Source organism: Mus caroli, unplaced genomic scaffold (genome assembly GCF_978045245.1).
Source record: "Mus caroli unplaced genomic scaffold, Mus_caroli_1 scaffold_7, whole genome shotgun sequence".
Lineage (NCBI taxonomy): Eukaryota > Metazoa > Chordata > Mammalia > Rodentia > Muridae > Mus > Mus caroli.
In genome coordinates, this window is record NW_028227262.1 from 35,271,074 (window position 1) to 35,289,342 (window position 18,269).

Below are 18,269 nucleotides of genomic sequence, written 5' to 3' on the forward strand. Positions count from 1 at the left end.
TGGACCTGGGTGGTGGCCTCTCCTCCTCCTTCTTGGCTGGTACCTGGCTGGGAGGAGCCCTGGGAAGGCAGCACAGCTGGACTCACTACTGTGTAAAGGAACTCTTACCCCGGATCTCACCAAAAAACAAAGATTCTGATCGATCTGGTCAGAAAGACCCCAGGCTTGTGGCATGCAGGGTGTTTCCACTTCCTGTATGACCCTCGGAGCCTAAGGTCCACTGGGTCCCCTCTTACTATGCTCAGGTTCTTCCCTGGGTCTCAGTGACAGTGACCCTCGTGAAACAGGAGCTCTGAAGACAACGGGCTGCTGTCAAAGGGCACCAGAAAGTGAGCTCCCCACTGCCTGGCCCAGGTTCAGGGGAGACAGAGGGGCAGTGAGGCCCGGGAGACCCCGCACTGGGCAGAGTTCTGTCGAGCTGTGGCTGGCACTGGAGGAGTGCGATGGCCATGCTGCCTAGCTGAGAGCTGCCGGCCTTTGCTCTTGGAAGAATCGTAGTGAGGAGAGGAGCCAGGAGGCACTGGCTCCCCCTTGCCTTTCGCAGGTAATGCTTGTGGGAATGGGACCACAGTAGGAATGAAAGGACTTGGGCTGGTGAGCTGTTCTAGAACAAGCTTAGGGCAGGCTTCCTGACAGGCCCAGGCACACAAGAGCAGCACACTGTTCCTTAATGTGTCTACTACGTTTGCTTTTATTCATCTCTCTTACCAATTGGGTGATGTAGGCTTCTAATCCTAGCACTCCAGAGACAGAGGCAGGTAGATAACCCTCTTCGTTCCAGGCCATCAAGGGCTACACAGTGGGGGTCAGTCTCAAACAAACAAACAAACAAACAAACAAACAAATCAAACTACCTCTGGATGAGGCCTCCCTCTGGGGAAGGTGAGGGACTCCTGGCTGACCAGGGTTTCTCTCAACTCTGCCGAGCAGAGCCCCCCTTCAAGAGCTTGACACATAGGCCCTGCTTTCCAATCCTGGCCTAGCCCTCCAGCCTGAACTGGAGTGCTCGATGCAGATGGTTGTCTTTTTTTTTTTTTTTTTTTTGCAGTTTTGAAAAGAAATGGAAAAATCGTCCCTCCTTCTCAGAAAGGGCTGAGGACCTATTAGGAAAGCCCAAGTTCCTCTCAGGGACTCTAAGAGGGAGCAAATGTGAGGGAGGTTGGTCAAGTGTGGGACTTAGGGTGAGTCTTACGGTTTGGGGAACAAGAAGCACCCCCAAAGAGTACATGTGTGAGGCCTCATTCTGGAGTTCCTGCTGTTGCTACACAGGCTGAGGCTACAGACAACTGAAACCACAGGGACTATTGATTGAGCCTTGGTAGTCATCTTTGGCGGCCTCGAGTTCCAGCAGGTGACACAGTTCCAGACGGTTTTTCAAGCACTGCTTAGCCCCAAGGTGACTCCAGCTGGAGGCTAGGGTGGCAGGCTGAGCATCCAGCGCTCTCAGCAGGCGCGGCAGGTCACGAAGCAGGCGGTAGCGTGGCAGAGCGCGCAGCGGCCGGGGGATGTCACCTTTGGCGCAGAGGCGACTGAAGTAGGCGAGCAGCAGAGGACGTGGAGCAGCGCACAACAGGGTTCGAAGGGACGCAGCCTGCGGGTCACCGCTGCAGGCGGTGCTGGGACCCGCACAGTTCCACAGGAGCAGCACCGTGCCCTGCTCCCGCGCCACGCGCTCCCGCGCTGCCCAAAGCCACGGCAGTGGTCCAATGCGTGCTACGTGCGTCCCTTCCCAGAGATCCACGATCACGTCGCGTCCACCTCCCAGCGCCGTCCGCAGCAGTTCGGCCAAAGCTCCCACCAGGCGTCGCTGTGCCTCTGAGTCTGCTGCATGTAGGAGTAAAACTGGCCTTGTTCGACCGGAGCCTAGGGACCGGAGCAACAGCTGAGTAAGGTAAGGGGCGTCTTGGGGGAGGAGGGGGAGTAGCGAGGACAGCCAGCGTAGCCCTCCCCTTGGGGACTCTGGCCTACACTCTAGGGTGCCCTGCATGCACAATGTGTCCTTTATGAGGATTTATTGCAATGAGTCAGTTCCCCAAACTGCTGAGGAAACTGTGAAGGTTTTAACGCACAGCAGGCTGGAGAGTAAACAGCCCTGTCGTCCCCAACACCGCCTTTTGCAGCAGGGTGGGTGGTGGTACACAGACAAACTGCACCCACAGCCCTTTGCCCTGCCTTAACCATTCCTTCCCACTAGGGGGCCTAAGAGTAGCATAGCAGCCTGTGCTTTGGCCCTCTCTCAGTCAAAAAGTGCTGGGACCATCTGAATCTCCCACGACCAAAGGTGATTTTACCTGGCAGTAGGCGCCGGCCGAGGAGGACCAGAACTACACCCAGTAGAGCGGTGAGAGCCAGCAGTGCCAGGATCAAGAGCCCGAGGTGTCTATGGGAGACTGAATCAAGCAGGTAAAGGCGAGCCATCTCTCGAGTGCCCGTGCTCACCCCCCTCCTCTCACTCAAGAACTCACCATCAGGACACAAGACGTGCTTCCAGGCAAACTGGACATCTGACCTCCACACCTGAGGACACAGGGCCCCCACTCATGTGAGCTAGCGTACCCCCTCCTCCCAGGGAAGGGGTCCCCGCTGGCTTGGGAATTCCTGCAGCTCAGTTTTGTGTCTAGTACAAATGCCAGTGAGACCACAGGTGCTCCCACAGCTGGAGAGCTCAGAGCAGCTGAAATAGCCAGCCACCAATGAGCGCTGGGCCTTGTCACCACACCTCACTGTGGACATGCAATACCCAGTTTCCTCTTTTTTTTTTTTTTTTTTAAATGGGAAGGCAAACTATAAGTGTTTTGTTTGTTTGTTTTGTTTTTAAGATAGCATATAACTAGTGATGCCTAATTCCAGTTTAAAATACTTGGGCAAACCAAACACTTTAATGGACTCTGTGCTAGGGGGTCTGTGAGGAGTAAGGGTAGGATTTCTTACCAGGATGCAATTCTCCTGCCTCAGGAAGGGGATGATGAGGTCTAGCGTCACTGGGACTGAGCCCTGGGTCTGTGGGGACAAAGAATAGAATGATTGTCCCCATACATGCAAATCTGATAGCGTCTCACCTACTCACCTAGCCTATCTATTAGAGGGCCCAGTGACACTTCCAGACAACTTCCCCAGCCACCCCAACTACCGCTGACTTTCCTCAGATAGTAGCTGCTTCGGCTGAGTTCACACACACACACACACACACACAGAATGCCATCATGAGGATGGAGGGAGACACAGCCATTGTCTGTGTCCTGTGTGCATCTTCACCCACTACACAGCTGAAGAGGCGCCTTGTTCACTGCGAAGGATAAGCTGCGGAGGCTGCAGGCTGGGCGGAGGCTTGACTATAGCTTTTCTAGTTCTGGGTGTGTGTGTGGACTTGGATGCAGACTCTTTATTTGCAGATGGGAGGCGGGGGCCAATAATCTTTAGTGGGTTACTGGGAGCATCAGATGGCAATATGTATATGGATACTTTAATAAACTGATATATAATTGTTGTGTATATAATTATAACCTACATAGATAGATACACACACACACACACACACGCATATATATTAAGCTGAGATATATGTATGTACTTATATACATGGGTAAATGGAGGCCAAAGCCTGTTCTGTATGTTTTTCTTATACCTCCTAGTGCATAATGCAGGGTGAGCAGAGTAGGTGCCTGGGAAATGTGTATTGAACTGGAGAGAACCGATTGCTGTTTGTTCACAGATGAGATGTGGCTCCACTCTGTTTTCCATAAGTTAGTTACAAGACTGACCAGCCAACCCCACCCTTCAGGAGCACCACCTGCCTCTACTCTGCACCCCTTACATGCTTGACTCCAGTCTCAAGTTGGTAGATACTCAGATCACACGTGTTTGCTACTCTCTGTCTGTTTGGGAGTCCACAGAGCTCAAAGCAATAGCCTAGCTGCAAGGGAGCCTTTGAGAGAGAACTGTATGTAGAGAGCACTGCGTGCTTGGTCAGCTTATCACTGTGGGTTTGTGAGTGAATTTGATTGTGGTTTTTAAATCAGATACACAGAACAAAGTCATCTAGTTAACCTATTCTTTTTTTTTTTTTTTTTAAGTTTTTCGAGTCAACCTATTCTTAGCCCACACAATGGAACGGCACCAGTGCAGTACTGTACAGTGAGTCCTTCAGCTTCTAGAGGTCTCTAGAGAGTTGGTGAACTTCTATACTAGTGCGTGGGAGAGGCATGAGACCTGGGGAGGAGAGCTGGGGTGAGGGGTAGCATCAATATACAAATGTGGGGCTGAGGAAATGACTTGGTAGGTGCATTGTCTATGCAAACATGAACACTTGAATTTAAACCCTAAGTATCCAGAGTTTTTTTGTTTGTTTGTTTTGTTTTTGTTTTTGTTTTCTTAAAAAGAGCTCGGTGGTGGTGGTGGTGGTGGTGGTGGTGGTGGTGGTGGTGGTGGTGGTGATTGTGCACACCTTTAATCCCAGCACTTGGGAGGCAGAGGCAGGCAGATCTCTGAGTCTACAGACTGATTTCCAGGACACCCAGGGCTACATAGAGAAACCCTGCCCGGAGGTGCAGGGAAGCCAAGCACGGCCATATATCCATGCAACCTCAGCACTGGGGGGTCAGAGACAGGTGAATCCCAGGACTTCACTGGACTGCCAACGTAGCTGAAAACAGCAAGCTCCAAGTTCAGTGAGAGATCTGGTCTCAAAGGAATAAGGTAGAGAGATGAATAGAAGACCTCTGGTCTCTGTGTTTACACCCACAGGTTTGCACACCTACACATGCGTATGCGTACACCACACACACAATGCAGCAGTGGCGTCAGTGGGCTGGAGAGTAGGTGAAGAAGGGACACTGCTCTCTCTGTAAACTGAGGCACTGAAAGGCTTGGGAACTCCCTCCTGAAGGGTCCCACAGATTGACAGAGGGCATCCAAGGTTGATCAAGAAAATAATCTATGACAGACGCCGGAATGGGGGCTTTGTGGCTCCACCCACACAGGCAGGGTCTGCCTCACTGAAGTAACAGGGAGGCTAGGGATATGCATTGGTCAAGAGGACCTGGTGGGAAGCAAAGTGGGAAGCAAAGCTAGGCCCTACCTGGCTGATGCTGTACACAGGAGGCATGGGGGTATCCAGCCCCAAACCTGGGTTACTCCAGGCAGCACTGAAGGTGGCGTATGTCCTTGAAGAAAAGTGAAGCGTCAGCTGCTGGGCCTGGGTATCCATGCTCACAGTCCAGGATGGGAGAGAGCCTGTTTGTGAGAGGTGATCAGAGCTGGGTAGTTCTGGACCTGGAGGTCACAGGTGAGTGGGGATGAGATGTGGGAGGGGGGATTTCCTACTGACTCACCACTCTGGTGGGGACATTCAACGTGGCTGCTGTTTTCAAATGAGAACTGAGAAAACACAGGCATAGCAGGTCAGCAGGGTTCATCCCACCCCTTCTCCCATGGCCAGCCCCCTGCCCATGGTTGTACCTTAAAGCAGAGCTCGGGGTGCAAGTCCACATTCTCCAGGATATACCACTGTTGGGGAGAGGGGCGTTAGTCAGGGAGAAGGTCCCTGGGCCCTGCCCCTGCCCATCTCAGTCCTGGAGGGAGGTGGCTGCCCTTACTCCTTCTGACTCCTGTGCTGTGGCGTTGGGAAGGGTTTCGCAGGATGTGAGTGGGTCCTGCCTCCGGCAGAGGGAGGCCTCCAGTTTCAGTGGGCAGCGGAGTGTCAGAGCCATGACCATCTGATTGTGCTGGCTGTAGTCAGTGAAGCGTATTGACTTCCAGAAGTCCGAGCCATCTGGGAGGTGGCAGGTCCAAGGATGAGGCCATAGCCCAGCTGTAGCTCCATCTCCCCACCCCCACTCCAGGGCATCAGGAGAAAATACCAAAGTTCCAGCACAAGTCCTGCGCACAGGTGCTCAGCAGGTAAGCATGCCTCCACTCTCCCTACCCACCTTTATACCCAGCCTTCTTGCCTTTCCCTTTCCATTCTAGGTCTCCACACTGTACTCAAAACATCCCATACTCAAAATCTGTGCGGGCTCCTCCCAGAAGCTAAATGCCTTCTTCCCTGACTCTTCTTTCTGAATCCTGTCCATTTCCTGAGCTCAGCTCAGGTGAGGGCACCTCTGAGACCCTCTCTGCTCACAACAGTGTCTCAAGCTCCTCCTTCCCCAAGCCGATGTCCTGCAGACAGCCCTTTGAAGATAACCCTGCCTGAGGACTAGGCTTTGTTACCTGTATCTGAGTGTTTTTCTCTTAAGGTCGGTGCTGTGCACACAGCACTCTAGAAAATACCAGCCACTTTGCTGAGAAATAGTTCCTTCAAGCCTCATCAACAGTTTGGGATTTTACTGATGAAGGAAAGGGGGGAATCTGGGGATAATCTATGGCAGAGCTGGGAAGTGAGCCTAGGTCTCTAGGTGGTCCTCTCACTCACCACTCCCTGGGTGACTCTCCTCCATTCACAATGCTCAGCACATAGGGAGCTCATGTGCAGGTTGATGGCTAGACACTGCTCCCCCCAGAGAGATGTGCTCATGCCATCTGCGCTCTCTCTGAGAGAGGGGGGGGGCGAGGGAGGGAGGGAGGAAGGAGAACCCTCATCCTGCATCAGGATTAATACAACACTCACAAGCTTCAGGCCAGCTCTGGAAGGGACACTTTTTGCGCCTCACAGTGTCCTCTTGCAGGTAGGAGGCCTGGGAAGACAAAGCATAGAGAGCATCAAGGAAATGGCTTTCCCAACATCATTAGTTCTGGCTCTAGCTCACTATGGGGAAGTACCCTGAGCCTTAGGACACTAATCAACCAGGGAGCTCTGTGGAGCAGAGGAAACAGCAGCGAATACGGCAGTCTCCTCTGGACTCCCAAGAGAACTATTCCCAGCAACAGAGAACTCCTGTGGGTCACATCTCTCAATTTTAGGCTTTGCTGACACCCATTCTGGGTTTTCTCACTGTACCCAGTGCCCTGTGTCATTCCTCATTCTGGACTCCCTGAGAGTCCATGTGCTGTCGTCTCTGGCAGTTTCTTGCCTCCCTGGGTCTCTATCCTTCTTTCAGGACTCCTCTTCCCCCAGTGATGTCCAAAACATCTTTATCTTAAGACTTATAAGGAAAGATAGAGGACTACAATGGAGGGCTAGAGGGGGCATGGCTTTGAGAGGAACATCCAGGCAGGTCTGAGGTGGAACTGCCTAGGACCCTCCCACCTCTGAGCGTCTGTGGCTCACAGCCAAGCCTGCACCAGTTCCTAAGCAGCCATGGTCCCGTTGGAGTTTCTCTTTGGTGCCGTAGGGCTTACTGTCTTTCCATCCATCCCTGGTCCTTTATAAATTAATTTACTGGAGATGTGACTATGCAAAGAGCCATGGTTAGCCCAAATTCCCTTATTCTCACCTCTATGCACATGCAGGGCAGAAGGAATTCATAAGGCAGGTCTACAGTGTGGCCTCCAGACACAATTTTCTGTTGATAAAACCACAAGAGAAGAGAAAAAGAGACACCTAAGACAAAGCATGGATATTGTAGACCAAGTAGGAGGAAGCTAAGACCTCAGACAATATACCTTATTTTCCCACTATATAAAACTTACTTCTTTTTCTCATAGGATCTTGGTTCTATACTCTGGCCATTTGCTTGGGATATTTTATGAGGAGTGGGGCTAGGGATGGGAATATACTATTCTTGAGTTCCAGTTATATGGCATGTAGGGCGTTAGAAGCATCAACTCTACTAAAGGCTAGCATCACCATGGAGTTAGAAGGTATAGCCAATGTAGACAAGAAGAGACGGAAGGACTCTAGGATATGGAGACAGGAAGAGACCAAAGGACTCTAGGATATGGCTTCAGTCTTTGCACATGAGGCCCAGCTATGCACAGCAGCATCTGTGATGATTGGAGGTTGTAGTGGGCTGCTAGGACCTGGCCTGAGGGATTGGGGGGGTCAGGGGATATAATTTTCTGAGGGCTACACAAAAGGTACGAGAGAAGAGTACCAAGATGCATGTGACCATTTTGTCAAATTACCAGGGGAACAACCTCTTGAGGAAGTAACAAAGCTTTTGTTGTTGTTTTTCTTAAGGCAGGGGCTCATGTGCCCCAAAGCTGACCTCAGACTCATTGTATCTCCAAGAATAGCCTTGAACTCCTGATTCTCCTACTTCTACCTCCCACCCCATCTGTACAATGCCAGAGGCCATGCACGGAAGGCAAGCACTCTACCAACTGGGCAGCCCTAGCAGAGGTCTCTAAGGATTCTCTCCCTGGGAATATATACCATACTTACTTCTTTCTGGTCTCCCCTCTCAAGTAACATAGCCTACAACTTTTCTGTCTAGTCAAATTAAAGTCTTAATACTATATACCTCATGTTATAAGATTTGAGCAATTACTCTCTCTGTCTGGGCCTTAGTTCCCGCCCCCCTCCCCCCATTTGCTCAGGAATTGTAAGATATGTCTCTTTGCTGAGGAATTGTGCCATCTGTCAAGGCACTACATACCTGGGTATCAAAAGGACTACTCATGTCTTCACATTCCAGTGCCCACTGATAACAAAGGCGCACACTGGCCTTGGGGCCTGGAGGAATAGTCACCCGAACAGCCTGTACCTCAGGCAGCAAATCAAAGGAGAATTCAGGTCCTAGGGAGAAGGAAGACTCGGTGACCCTGGCTCAGGTAAGGATGAAACCATCTCCGGTCACCCATCATGCCTACCTCCACACTTTTGTGACCCTGCTTCAGGGAGATGTTCTGTTCCTTCTGCAGCTGAAGGCTGGGCCCTTTTGGGGCCTCTGTGGGAGATGGCTGGGGAGGGGATGGAAATGCGATGGCTTTCCTCAGACAGGGAAGGGCTGCCTAGCAGCTTCCTCTGCAAGCAGAGAACAAACTGGTGTTAAGCCAGGAGCCAGGAACTTGAACTTGAGAGGCCACAGGCCAATTGCTCAAGTTCTTTTGGCCTCAGTTTCCCTTGCTGTGTAATGTTTACATTTTCAAACTCCCTTTTGTCGCTGGAGAAAAAGTAAAGGGCAAAAAAGAAAGGGTTTGGAACCATAGGGTAGAGCCATACATTGCAGGGTACCTGGAAGGATGCTGGTGTCCTGTGCCTCCAATAGTCTTCAAATTTAGGAGGACTTTTCGATTTCCTTACCAAGAGAGGGAACCAGCCCCACTGAAGGCCTGTAGGAGGGAAACAAACTTCTTATCTGGGTATTCATGGCCTCTGTCTTTCCTGAGACTTGATCCAATATTGGGTAGAAATTTATTATAAATCAAGGAAAGAAATGATATTGAGCTTCTTGGTGGCAAAAATTATGATTCGGTGAAAAAGTATTGAGGCTCAGAGAACACAGAAGAAAAAGTAGAAAGACTGTAAGAGGCAGAAGAAGAGGAGGAGTCCTCTCGAGTCTTCTAGACACACTATGAAGGTTGTGTTCTCTCGCTGCAGGGCGATCACCTGCACAAGACCTGTGCAAGGTCAAGCCAGCAAGATCAGCCAATACCCAGTAGGCAGCCCCGCTGATTGGACTCAGTGAATTATGAAACAACAGAGCAAGGTGTGGTTTTATACTTGTATCGGGAGGCAGAGACAGGCAGAGCCCTTGACTTTGAGGCCAGCCTGGTGTACTTGGCAAGTTCCAAGGGAGTCAGGACTACACAGTGAGGCTCTGTCTCAAAACATGGAGGGATACATGTGATACTTGCTGTTCTTAGAAGATCCAGAATTGGTTCCTAGCACCCACGTGGTGGCTCACAACCATCTATAACTCCAATGCTCCCATGGGCACTACATGGATGTAATATATACATACACACACACACACACACATACAGGGAAACATTACTACACAAACATAAATGTTTTTTTAAAGATATGAATATGGGACAGGGATGTTTTGGGAGTTATTCAGGGGAAGTGGGAGAGGGGAACTGTAGGTGGGTTTGATCAAGATAGAGTGTATGCATTATGAGATTTTAAAATAATAAATAAAAGATATTTTTTTCTTTATACAATTTTAGGTTTATTTTATTTTACACATATGGATGTTTTGCCTGCACACATGTATGTGCACCATGTGCATGCCTAGTGTCTACTGAAATCAGAAGACACTGGACTCTCTGGAACCGTAGAGTTAGAGGTAAGCCACCATGTGGGTGCTGGGAATCAAGTCTAGACCCTCTGGGAGAGCACAAGTGTTTATAACAATTGAGCCATCTCTCCAGCCTCAATGAGACACTTTAAATAAAACAATTTAAAAATTCTTAAGTAGAAAAAAAAAAGACACACACACTTCCCACAAAGGTAGGTATTCACTGTAGCATGACTTTGTTTTGTTTTTGTTTTTGTTTTTGTTTTTGTTTTCAAGACAGGGTTTCTCTATGTAGCTTTAGCTGTCCTAGAACTTACTCTATAGACCAGGTTAACTTTGAACTTAGAGATCCTCCTGCCTCTCTGCCTCCTGAGTGCTGGCCTGTGCCACCAGTGTCTGGCTGTAGCTGTAGCATGATTTCTGTCTTTTTTTTTTTTTTTTTTTTTGAGACAGGGTTTCTCAGTGTAACCAGCCTTGGCTGTCCTGGACTCACTTTGTAGACCAGGCTAGCCTCAAACTAATGCAGTTTCGCTTACCTCTTTCTCCTGAGTGCTGGGATTAAGGGCATGGAAGCATCATCTCTAATGATAAAAATTTTCAACTAACGTTTTGTGACTTTATGTTTAGTTATGTGCATGTGTGTGCGCCTGTGTATAGGTGTGTGCGAATGAGCGAATGAGCGCAGGTGCTGGAAGGTCAGAAACATCAGGTTCCCTGGGGGCGGAGTTTCGAGCTGCCTGATGTGGATGCTGGGAATTGAACTCTTTTCTGCAAGAGCACTGAGTGCTCTTAATCACTGAGCCATCTCCCTACCCCCTTATAACTGCTGTTTGTTCAGTGTGTACCAAGTGAGGCAATGAAACAGCAGGGTAAACTGATCCCACTTTACAGATGCCAAGTAACAACAGCAGGTCCATAGAACACACACTTTTAGAGATAGATGCCCTTTGTGGAGATGGCACCTCCACAATGATACAGTTGTCTCACAAGTATTTGTTGTGATGTGCTATTTTAGGATGCTCTAAGTCCCTGTTGAGGTTAACAAGACAAAAACCTGTTCCAATATGACAACAGACACTGTGTCAGCCCAGGTACTTACCCTTCAACTGTCCCTAATCCATACCTCCACTGGGAATGGCTCAAAGCTGCTTTTCCTACCTGAAGATCGAGACACCAGACACAAACCAGAAACCAGACACAAACAGCAAGACCAGTGCCAAGGCTTTGTGGCTAGGACAGTAGGGCAGGGGGTTTGAGCAGAACTTCCTGTGTCAGAGAAAGGAAAGTCAGCACAGAGACACATGGCTGTAAGCCCATTGCTTAGGAGGCTGAGACAGGAGGATTAAAGGATGGAAGCTTTGGTTTTACATAGTGAGACCCTGTCTCAAAACAAAAACAAAAAGAGAAACAGTCGGGTCTAAGGAGGTCCCTCTTACCTCCTTCCAACTGAATTTAGGGCTGAGCTTTGATAAATCTTTTGAGTATGATCTTGAGAAAGTTATGACCCAGGTGCCAGACAGCTCATCCATCAAGAGTCTTAAGTAACGCAATACATCTGGGAAAGCTTGGTAGAGTTGAATGTATCATAAAGTATAAAAGAGTATTGTTCCTGATAGAGTGAGAGGCCAGTGATAGGAAGAGCCACTTGGGTGGATGCCTGGAGATTTGCCATGTTTCTCATTTTATCCTCCCCATTGGCAGGAAGCAACACGGCCCTCATCTTCTAGTCATTTCTCCTCCACTCCGGTGCTCAGAAGCCAAGGTCAGATGGAGGAGTGAAGAACTCTGCCTAAGGATTTATAGAATCTGAGGAATCTAGACTAGTCCTGCACTTTCTTATTGATAGCAGACTCCCTGGGCTGGGAACCAAAACTGCCAAGGATGGCTCACTGGGTCCTGGACCACCGGGGAGCCCAGGGAAGAGGAGCAGGACAGGAAATAAGACTTACCAGCAAAACGCTTATCCTGAAGATACAGGGCCCAGAAGGGGAAAGAAAGGAGAGAGGCGTCATTAGAAGGGAGTCGCGTAAGGTGCATTCTCCCTGCACTCTGCATCCAGTCATCTGGGTCTGAGGCCCTCAGCTCAGTCCATCCATCCAGCTGTTCTTCTCTCAGTCCCACCCTGCCAAGGACCTCTGCTCACCAGAACCTTAGCCATCCCTTCAAGACCACATAGAGGACACACTGAGGCTGCCACTAAGAACCCAGGATTTCAGAGGTAGGAAAGGGCAGGCAGGAGAAAGAGGGGTTCTAGTCTGTGCCAAGCAAGTGCCCCTTCACTTGGCAGCAGGACCTTACCACACGGTAGGCCAGGAGACAGTGGCTGGTCCAACTCCGCAGGCAGGGGCAGGCAACCCGAGCAGACACAGCGAGGCTGATGAGCAGTAGCGGGAGAGACAGGAGCACGGCTGCCAGTCTGGGGCTCCCCATGAGCTTCTGTAGGAACCGGGCGCAGAGAGCATGTCTTTCCTGTCTGCAAGAGGGCAGCAGGGCCTGGCCCTGGAGCTGTGAGAAGCACACAGTACCAGCAGGCGCTCTCACCTAACCCTGCCCTAGATCCACCCTGCCCCGAAGCTCCTCCTTGATCCTAACCAGCAGGCTTGGTCACATTCCTTCTCCTGAGCCAGGGCAAGGAGGAACACTTGCTTGCTCTGTAGAAAACCTTACTGCCCTGGAGTAAGCCTTACAGGAGGCTCTTGGTGTGGCAGAGAGTTAACAGGAAAGGGACCTACACCTTGTTGTGGAGGTGCACCCATTTCTTAACCCCTCCTGCACCTCAAATACTGCAGATCTGACACACACACATTACATTAGTATACTCTGCCACAGACAGTTCCACATCCTTCTCTTTGAGTAATGAACAGCTACTCTCCATTTGTCTACGCTGAATGCTGAATGCTGACGATAAAGAAGTGGTTGGGCATCATTTGCTGAAGTAAAAAATGAGTAAACATTATAAAACACAAATAAGCCTCCTGCGTCCCCGACACGCACTTGGGCTCCCCACCCGGCTGACTTCCCACTGGGTCCAGCCTTCTCTCTGTGCCCACTAGCCCTTTCCAGCTGTCAAAGTGCTCTCCATCTTTGAGGACCAACTAAATGATATGGCTTGCTCAGGAAGCCCCAGAACTGACAGCTGAGCTCTGGAGCAGAGGGAGCAGCCCCACGCACTGACCTGGTTTCCTGTGGTTTCCGGTGCAGGAAAAAGGCTGACAGGGCTCCAGGCTTTGTGGGGACCCTCCCCATCCCCATCATCTTACAGCTTCCTCTTACCATGGAGCACTTGAGCTGCAGCAGCCCTCTCCTTCCTTGGCAACGCCCGAGGGAAGGAAAGTTCAGGGCATGTCCATGGGGGTCTCTCTCTCTCTCTCTCTTTCTCTACCCCCCGCCCCAAACACACTCAGGACAGGATTTCTCTGTGTAGCCCTGGCTGTTCTGGAACTCACTCTATAGACCAGGCTGGCCTTGAACTCAGAAATCCACCTTTGCCTCCCAAGTGCGGTGTTGGGTCTAAAGGCACACACCACCATTGCCCTCCTTGTCTCTGTTTTAAAATTAAAATTAAAAAAAAAAAACTAGGTGTGTGTGTGTGTGTGTGTGTGTGTGTGTGTGTTATGGTGGGCATTTAGGTGGGCAGGTGTGCTTGTCCATGCAGGCTCATGCAGAGGCCAGAGGCTGACACCAGAGGCAGTCCTAAATCTACTGGCTCATATCTGCAGCCTCCAATTTACCTATTACCCTGAAAGTCTCCTCTTGCTTTTGCATTCATGAAATGAATTGGTCCCTGCTTGGTGTCTGACTTGTTTTGAGACAGGACCTGTCACTGAACCTGGCTCTTTGCTTGCAGTTGCAACGAGGCTGGTGGACTAGCAAGCTCCTGGGACCCACTTGTCTTCTCTACTCAGTGCTGGAGCTACAGCTATATTCTGCCATGGCCCGGCATTGTGGGTGCTGCGAATCAGAACTCAGGTCTTCATGCTTATGCAGCAAACACTTTACACACTGAACCTTCTCACCAGTCCTATGATTATTATTATCATGACAGTGTTTCATATGCCCTAGGTTGGCCTCAAATTCTCTATGTAGCCCAAAGATACCCTTGCCTGCCAGATCCTTCTACCTCACTCCCCAAATGCTGAGATTCCTGGCATGAACCCCTGTGTCCAGTTTCTTCAGTGCTGCAGACTGAATCCAGGATTTCATGCTGGACTCTCCCAGCGAAGCTTCCTCCCAGCTCCAACATCGTGTCTCTGAGACACAGACTGGGCTACTCTTCAGGAGCATATCCAAGGCCTTCTTTTGGCAATCCTAAATCTATTGGCTCTTATCTGCAGTCTCCAATCTACCTGCTACCCTAAAAGTCTCCTCTAGCTTTGCATGCATTAAAATGTAAAGCTGGTGGGAGGGTAGCAAAATGAGAAGGCACAGAAAGATAAGATGGCAGCGTCTTAACCTGAGCTGGGTCCCTGGGAATCACACGGTAGAAGAGAACCAACTCCTGTGAGCTGTCCTCTGACCGCCTCACACATGCCACGACATGCAGACAGATAAATATAATTTTTAAAATTGCATTTACTAGGGGCTGCAGCACGTGCTTCAGCTGGTAGAATGCGTGGCTAGCATGCACTGGAGTCCTTGGTTTGTTCTTTAGGGAGGTGAAGTTCAAGGTCATTCTCAGCTACAGAGAGCAAAATAGACCAAAAAGGTGGAGGGGCGGGGGTAATGACTAGCAGAGGTTTTAATTAAAATTTTTAATTTAAAAGATTACATATATGTGTGTGTGTATATGAACATTTTATCTGAGTGTACTTATGGGCTGTGTGTGTGTGTGTGTGTGTGTGTGTGTGTGTTGCCTGTGCCTGTAGAGGTCAGAAGAGGGTGTCAGATCCATTGGAATTGGACTTATGGATTGTTGTGAGTCATCATGTAGATGCTGGAACAGAACCTGAGTTGCCTGCAAGAGCAAGTGAGCAAGTGCCCTTATCCACAGGTCCAGCTCTCCAGAGAGTGGCTCTGGCCTGTAATCCCAGGTACTTGAGAAGCTGAGGCAAAGGGATCACATAGTGAATGCTTGCCTGATCCAGAGTGAGTCCAAGACCAGTCTGTGCAACTTAATGTCTTATCTCAAAGTGTGTATGTGTGTGTATGTGTGTGTGTGTATGTGTGTGTATGTGTGTGTGTGTATGTGTGTGTGTGTATGTGTGAGTGTGAGACAATTAAATAAAAAGAGGCTATGGGGGGCCGGGGGGGCACATGCTTTTAGTCCCAGCACTTGAGAGGCAAAAGCAGACAGATCTCTAAGTTTAAGGCCAGCCTGGTCTACAGAGTGAGTTTCAGGACAGACAGGGGTACACAAAGAAATCCCATCTCAACAAACAAACAAACAAATAAAGAGGCCAGGAGTTTAAGAGCAGAGGGGGGGTGTAGTGGAGGAGTTGGAGAATGGAAAGCAGGGGAGGATACTACAATGACAATTTCAAAAAATTATTTTGTACTTGTTTTTGTTTTTCAAGACAGGGTCTTCCTATGCCGGCTGGCTTTACTGGAACTCACTATAGATCAGGCTGGCTTTAGACTCACAGAAGAAATCTACCTGCTTCTGCCTCCTGCGTGCTGGGATTAAAAGTATGAGCCATTACTCCCAACTATAAAATAGTATTTTTAAGAGGAAGTAAAAAGAGGGCTGGGTATAACTGCAGTGGCAAAGCACTTGCGCAGTGTATGCAAGGCCCTGGGTTTAATGCTTGCGCTTAAATAAGAGGAGAGATTCTCACATGTTCTTCCCCAGTGCCTAGCAACGACTGTCAGGAAGCAGGTGCACTACAGCTAAGTGAACATCAATTATGTTACATTTCATCTAAGTAGCTTATCTGCTTCCAGTTCACCAAGAAACAGCAGTCTCTGGTCCCTCTAAACACCTGTGAGGCTGGTAAGTGAGAATAATTTGTTTAATTTCATAAGGAGAGAAATAAGGAAGCAGAAGGGAAAGTGATTTGGTCAAGGTCAAAGTCTGTAGCCCAGGAAGCTGCACTTGTGCGGGGCCCTCCCAACCGGCTGTCAGCCTGCAGTCTCTTAGCCTCACCGTACAGGGTCTGCTGACAGAGAGGCCTTATGCAGAGTCAACCTCTGCAGCCAAGCCGGCTAGACAGCAGAAAAGGTGATCTTGCAAACTAAGTGTAGTGCCCAAAGCTTTCCTCCAATTCTACCTCTCGTAAGTTCCTGTACACTTTTTTTTTTTTTAACTTTTAAGGTTCTTTATTTAAAAAAAAAATTATTTTATTTCATGTGCATTGGTGTTTTGTTTGCATGTGTGGCTCTTAACCGCTGAGCCATCTCTCCAGCCACGCCATGAGGGTCCTTTTTTTTTTTTTTTTCTTTTTTGGTTTTTCGAGACAGGGTTTCTCTGTGTAGCTCCGGCTGTCCTGGAATTCACTCTGTAGACCAGAGCTGGCCTCGAACTCAGACATTCACCTGCCTCTTCCTTCCAAGTGCTGGGATTAAAGGCGTGTGCCACCACCGCCCGGCCACCTTCCTATGTCTTGCCTAAGCTGATAGGCCAACAGCATTTTTATTGCCAGGTGAAACATCCATACAGTGCACAGAAGATTCCCTCTACAGCATAACCAGCTATGGTGAGACTAGGTGCAACCCTCACATCGAGCCTGGGTGAGGCAGCCCAGCAGGAAGAAAAGGGTCCCAAGAGCAGGTAAGAGTCAGAGACATCCTCTACTCCCATGTTAGGAGTCATGTAAGAACACCAAGCTACACACCCATAAGGTATATGCAGAGGACCTAGCTAAGACCCACACAGAGCCCAAGGTTGTCACTTCAGTTTCCATGAACCCCTATGAGCCCTGCATAGTTGATTATGTGGGCCATATTCTTATGATGTCCTTGACCCCTCTGGCTCCCACGATCCTTCCTCCCGCTCTTCTGTGGGGTTCCCCTGGCTCCACCTGGTGTTTGGCTATGGGTCTCTACATCTGCACCCATCAGTTGCTGGGTGACACTTCTCTGATGACACTTGGGCTGAACATGGATTGATGAGTGTAGCAGAATATCATTAGGAATTGTGTCACTGACTTTTTTTTCCAGTCATGTTTGGTTCTATCCTGGATCTCTGGGCTGTCCAGCCTCTGGTTCATAGCCTTCCAGACAGTGTCAGGTGTGGACTTCCTCTCATGGCATAGGTCTCAAGTCAGACCAGTTATTGGACCAACTTGTTCTGTGCCACTATTACCCCAGCAGACCTGGCAGGCAGGACAGATTGTAGTTCGAAGGTTTTGTGGCTGGGTTGATGTCCCAGTCCCACTACTGAAAAAGCCTTGCCTGGTTATAGAATATGGTCAGTTCAAGATGATATTGCCAAGCTTCCATTACAGGAGTCCATGCTAGGGTCACTCTTGTAGATTTCAGAGAGTTTCCACTGTGCCAGGCTCCACATCACCCCCAAATTGTCCCCCAGTTCCAGTCATCTTTCCCAGTATTCTCTCCCTCCATCCCTACCCGCTGCCTGATTCCTCTTTTCCCATCCCCACTCACCTCTAGTACACTGGCAAAATATATTCTATTTCCCCTCCTCAGGGAGATCCATGTACCAACCCCCTTGAGCCTTCCTTGTTACTTAGCCCTCTTGTCTGTGGACTGTAGGTGTATATAGGTTAGCCTATACTTTACAGCTAATACCCATTTATAAGTAAGTCCATACAATGTTTGTCTTCCTGGCCTGGGTTACCTCACTCAGGACAGTCTTTTGTAGTTCCATCTATTTCTTTGAAAATTCCATGAAGTCATTGTTTTTAACAGCTCAGTAACACTCCATTGTGCAAATTTACCATATTTTCTTTATCCATTCTTTGGTTGAAGGACATCTAGGTTGTTTCCAGTTTCTGGTTATTATTAATAAAGCTTTAAGAACATAGTTCAGCAACTGTCCTTGTAGAAGAATAGAGCGTCCTTTGGGTTTACGTCCAGGAGTCTAACCTGACTTTCAAGATAAAAATATTTGGTTAGTTGATTCCTGATAGTGTCTAAAGTGTGCTAGGAGAAGCAGAAAGAGGTGGAGACAATAAAGAAATATAGACGAAAGAGAAGGGAAGAGAGAGGGAGGGAGTAAGAAGTAAAGGTCAAGAAGAGAAGTCCATAAAGAAGGAATTAGGGAGGCCAGGAGTGGTGACATATGCCTTTCATCCCAGCACTCCAGAG

At 49.2% G+C, this 18,269-nt stretch overlaps 1 protein-coding gene and 1 long non-coding RNA gene across 3 annotated transcripts; one reads left to right on the plus strand and one right to left on the minus strand.

Annotated features, from left to right (window-relative positions):
- Positions 1-1,019: 1,019 nt before the first annotated feature.
- Positions 1,020-12,500, minus strand: Il17re (interleukin 17 receptor E). 2 transcript variants are annotated; one of them, XM_021165598.3, is made up of 15 exons: positions 12,363-12,500; positions 12,014-12,029; positions 9,056-9,153; positions 8,692-8,845; positions 8,478-8,617; positions 7,374-7,442; positions 6,608-6,674; positions 5,595-5,770; positions 5,458-5,505; positions 5,331-5,376; positions 5,078-5,232; positions 2,932-3,000; positions 2,466-2,517; positions 2,292-2,390; positions 1,020-1,863 (listed from the first exon to the last, which is right to left on the minus strand). In XM_021165598.3, exons 1-15 carry the CDS (start codon positions 12,492-12,494, stop codon positions 1,277-1,279), a joined length of 1,908 nt encoding a protein of 635 aa, XP_021021257.1. In that variant the 5' UTR covers positions 12,495-12,500; the 3' UTR covers positions 1,020-1,276. The 2 variants fall into 2 exon arrangements, with proteins under 2 accessions (XP_021021257.1, XP_029334441.1); XM_029478581.2 differs by lacking the exon at positions 2,292-2,390 and having other exon boundaries at positions 1,020-1,902.
- On the plus strand, positions 1,794-14,756 carry LOC115031312 (uncharacterized). Its single transcript, XR_003836935.2, has 8 exons — positions 1,794-1,891; positions 2,299-2,403; positions 4,074-4,134; positions 5,139-5,898; positions 8,517-8,652; positions 9,422-9,530; positions 9,994-10,112; positions 13,912-14,756. It is a non-coding gene; the product is annotated as an uncharacterized LOC115031312 (long non-coding RNA).
- Positions 14,757-18,269: the final 3,513 nt, after the last annotated feature.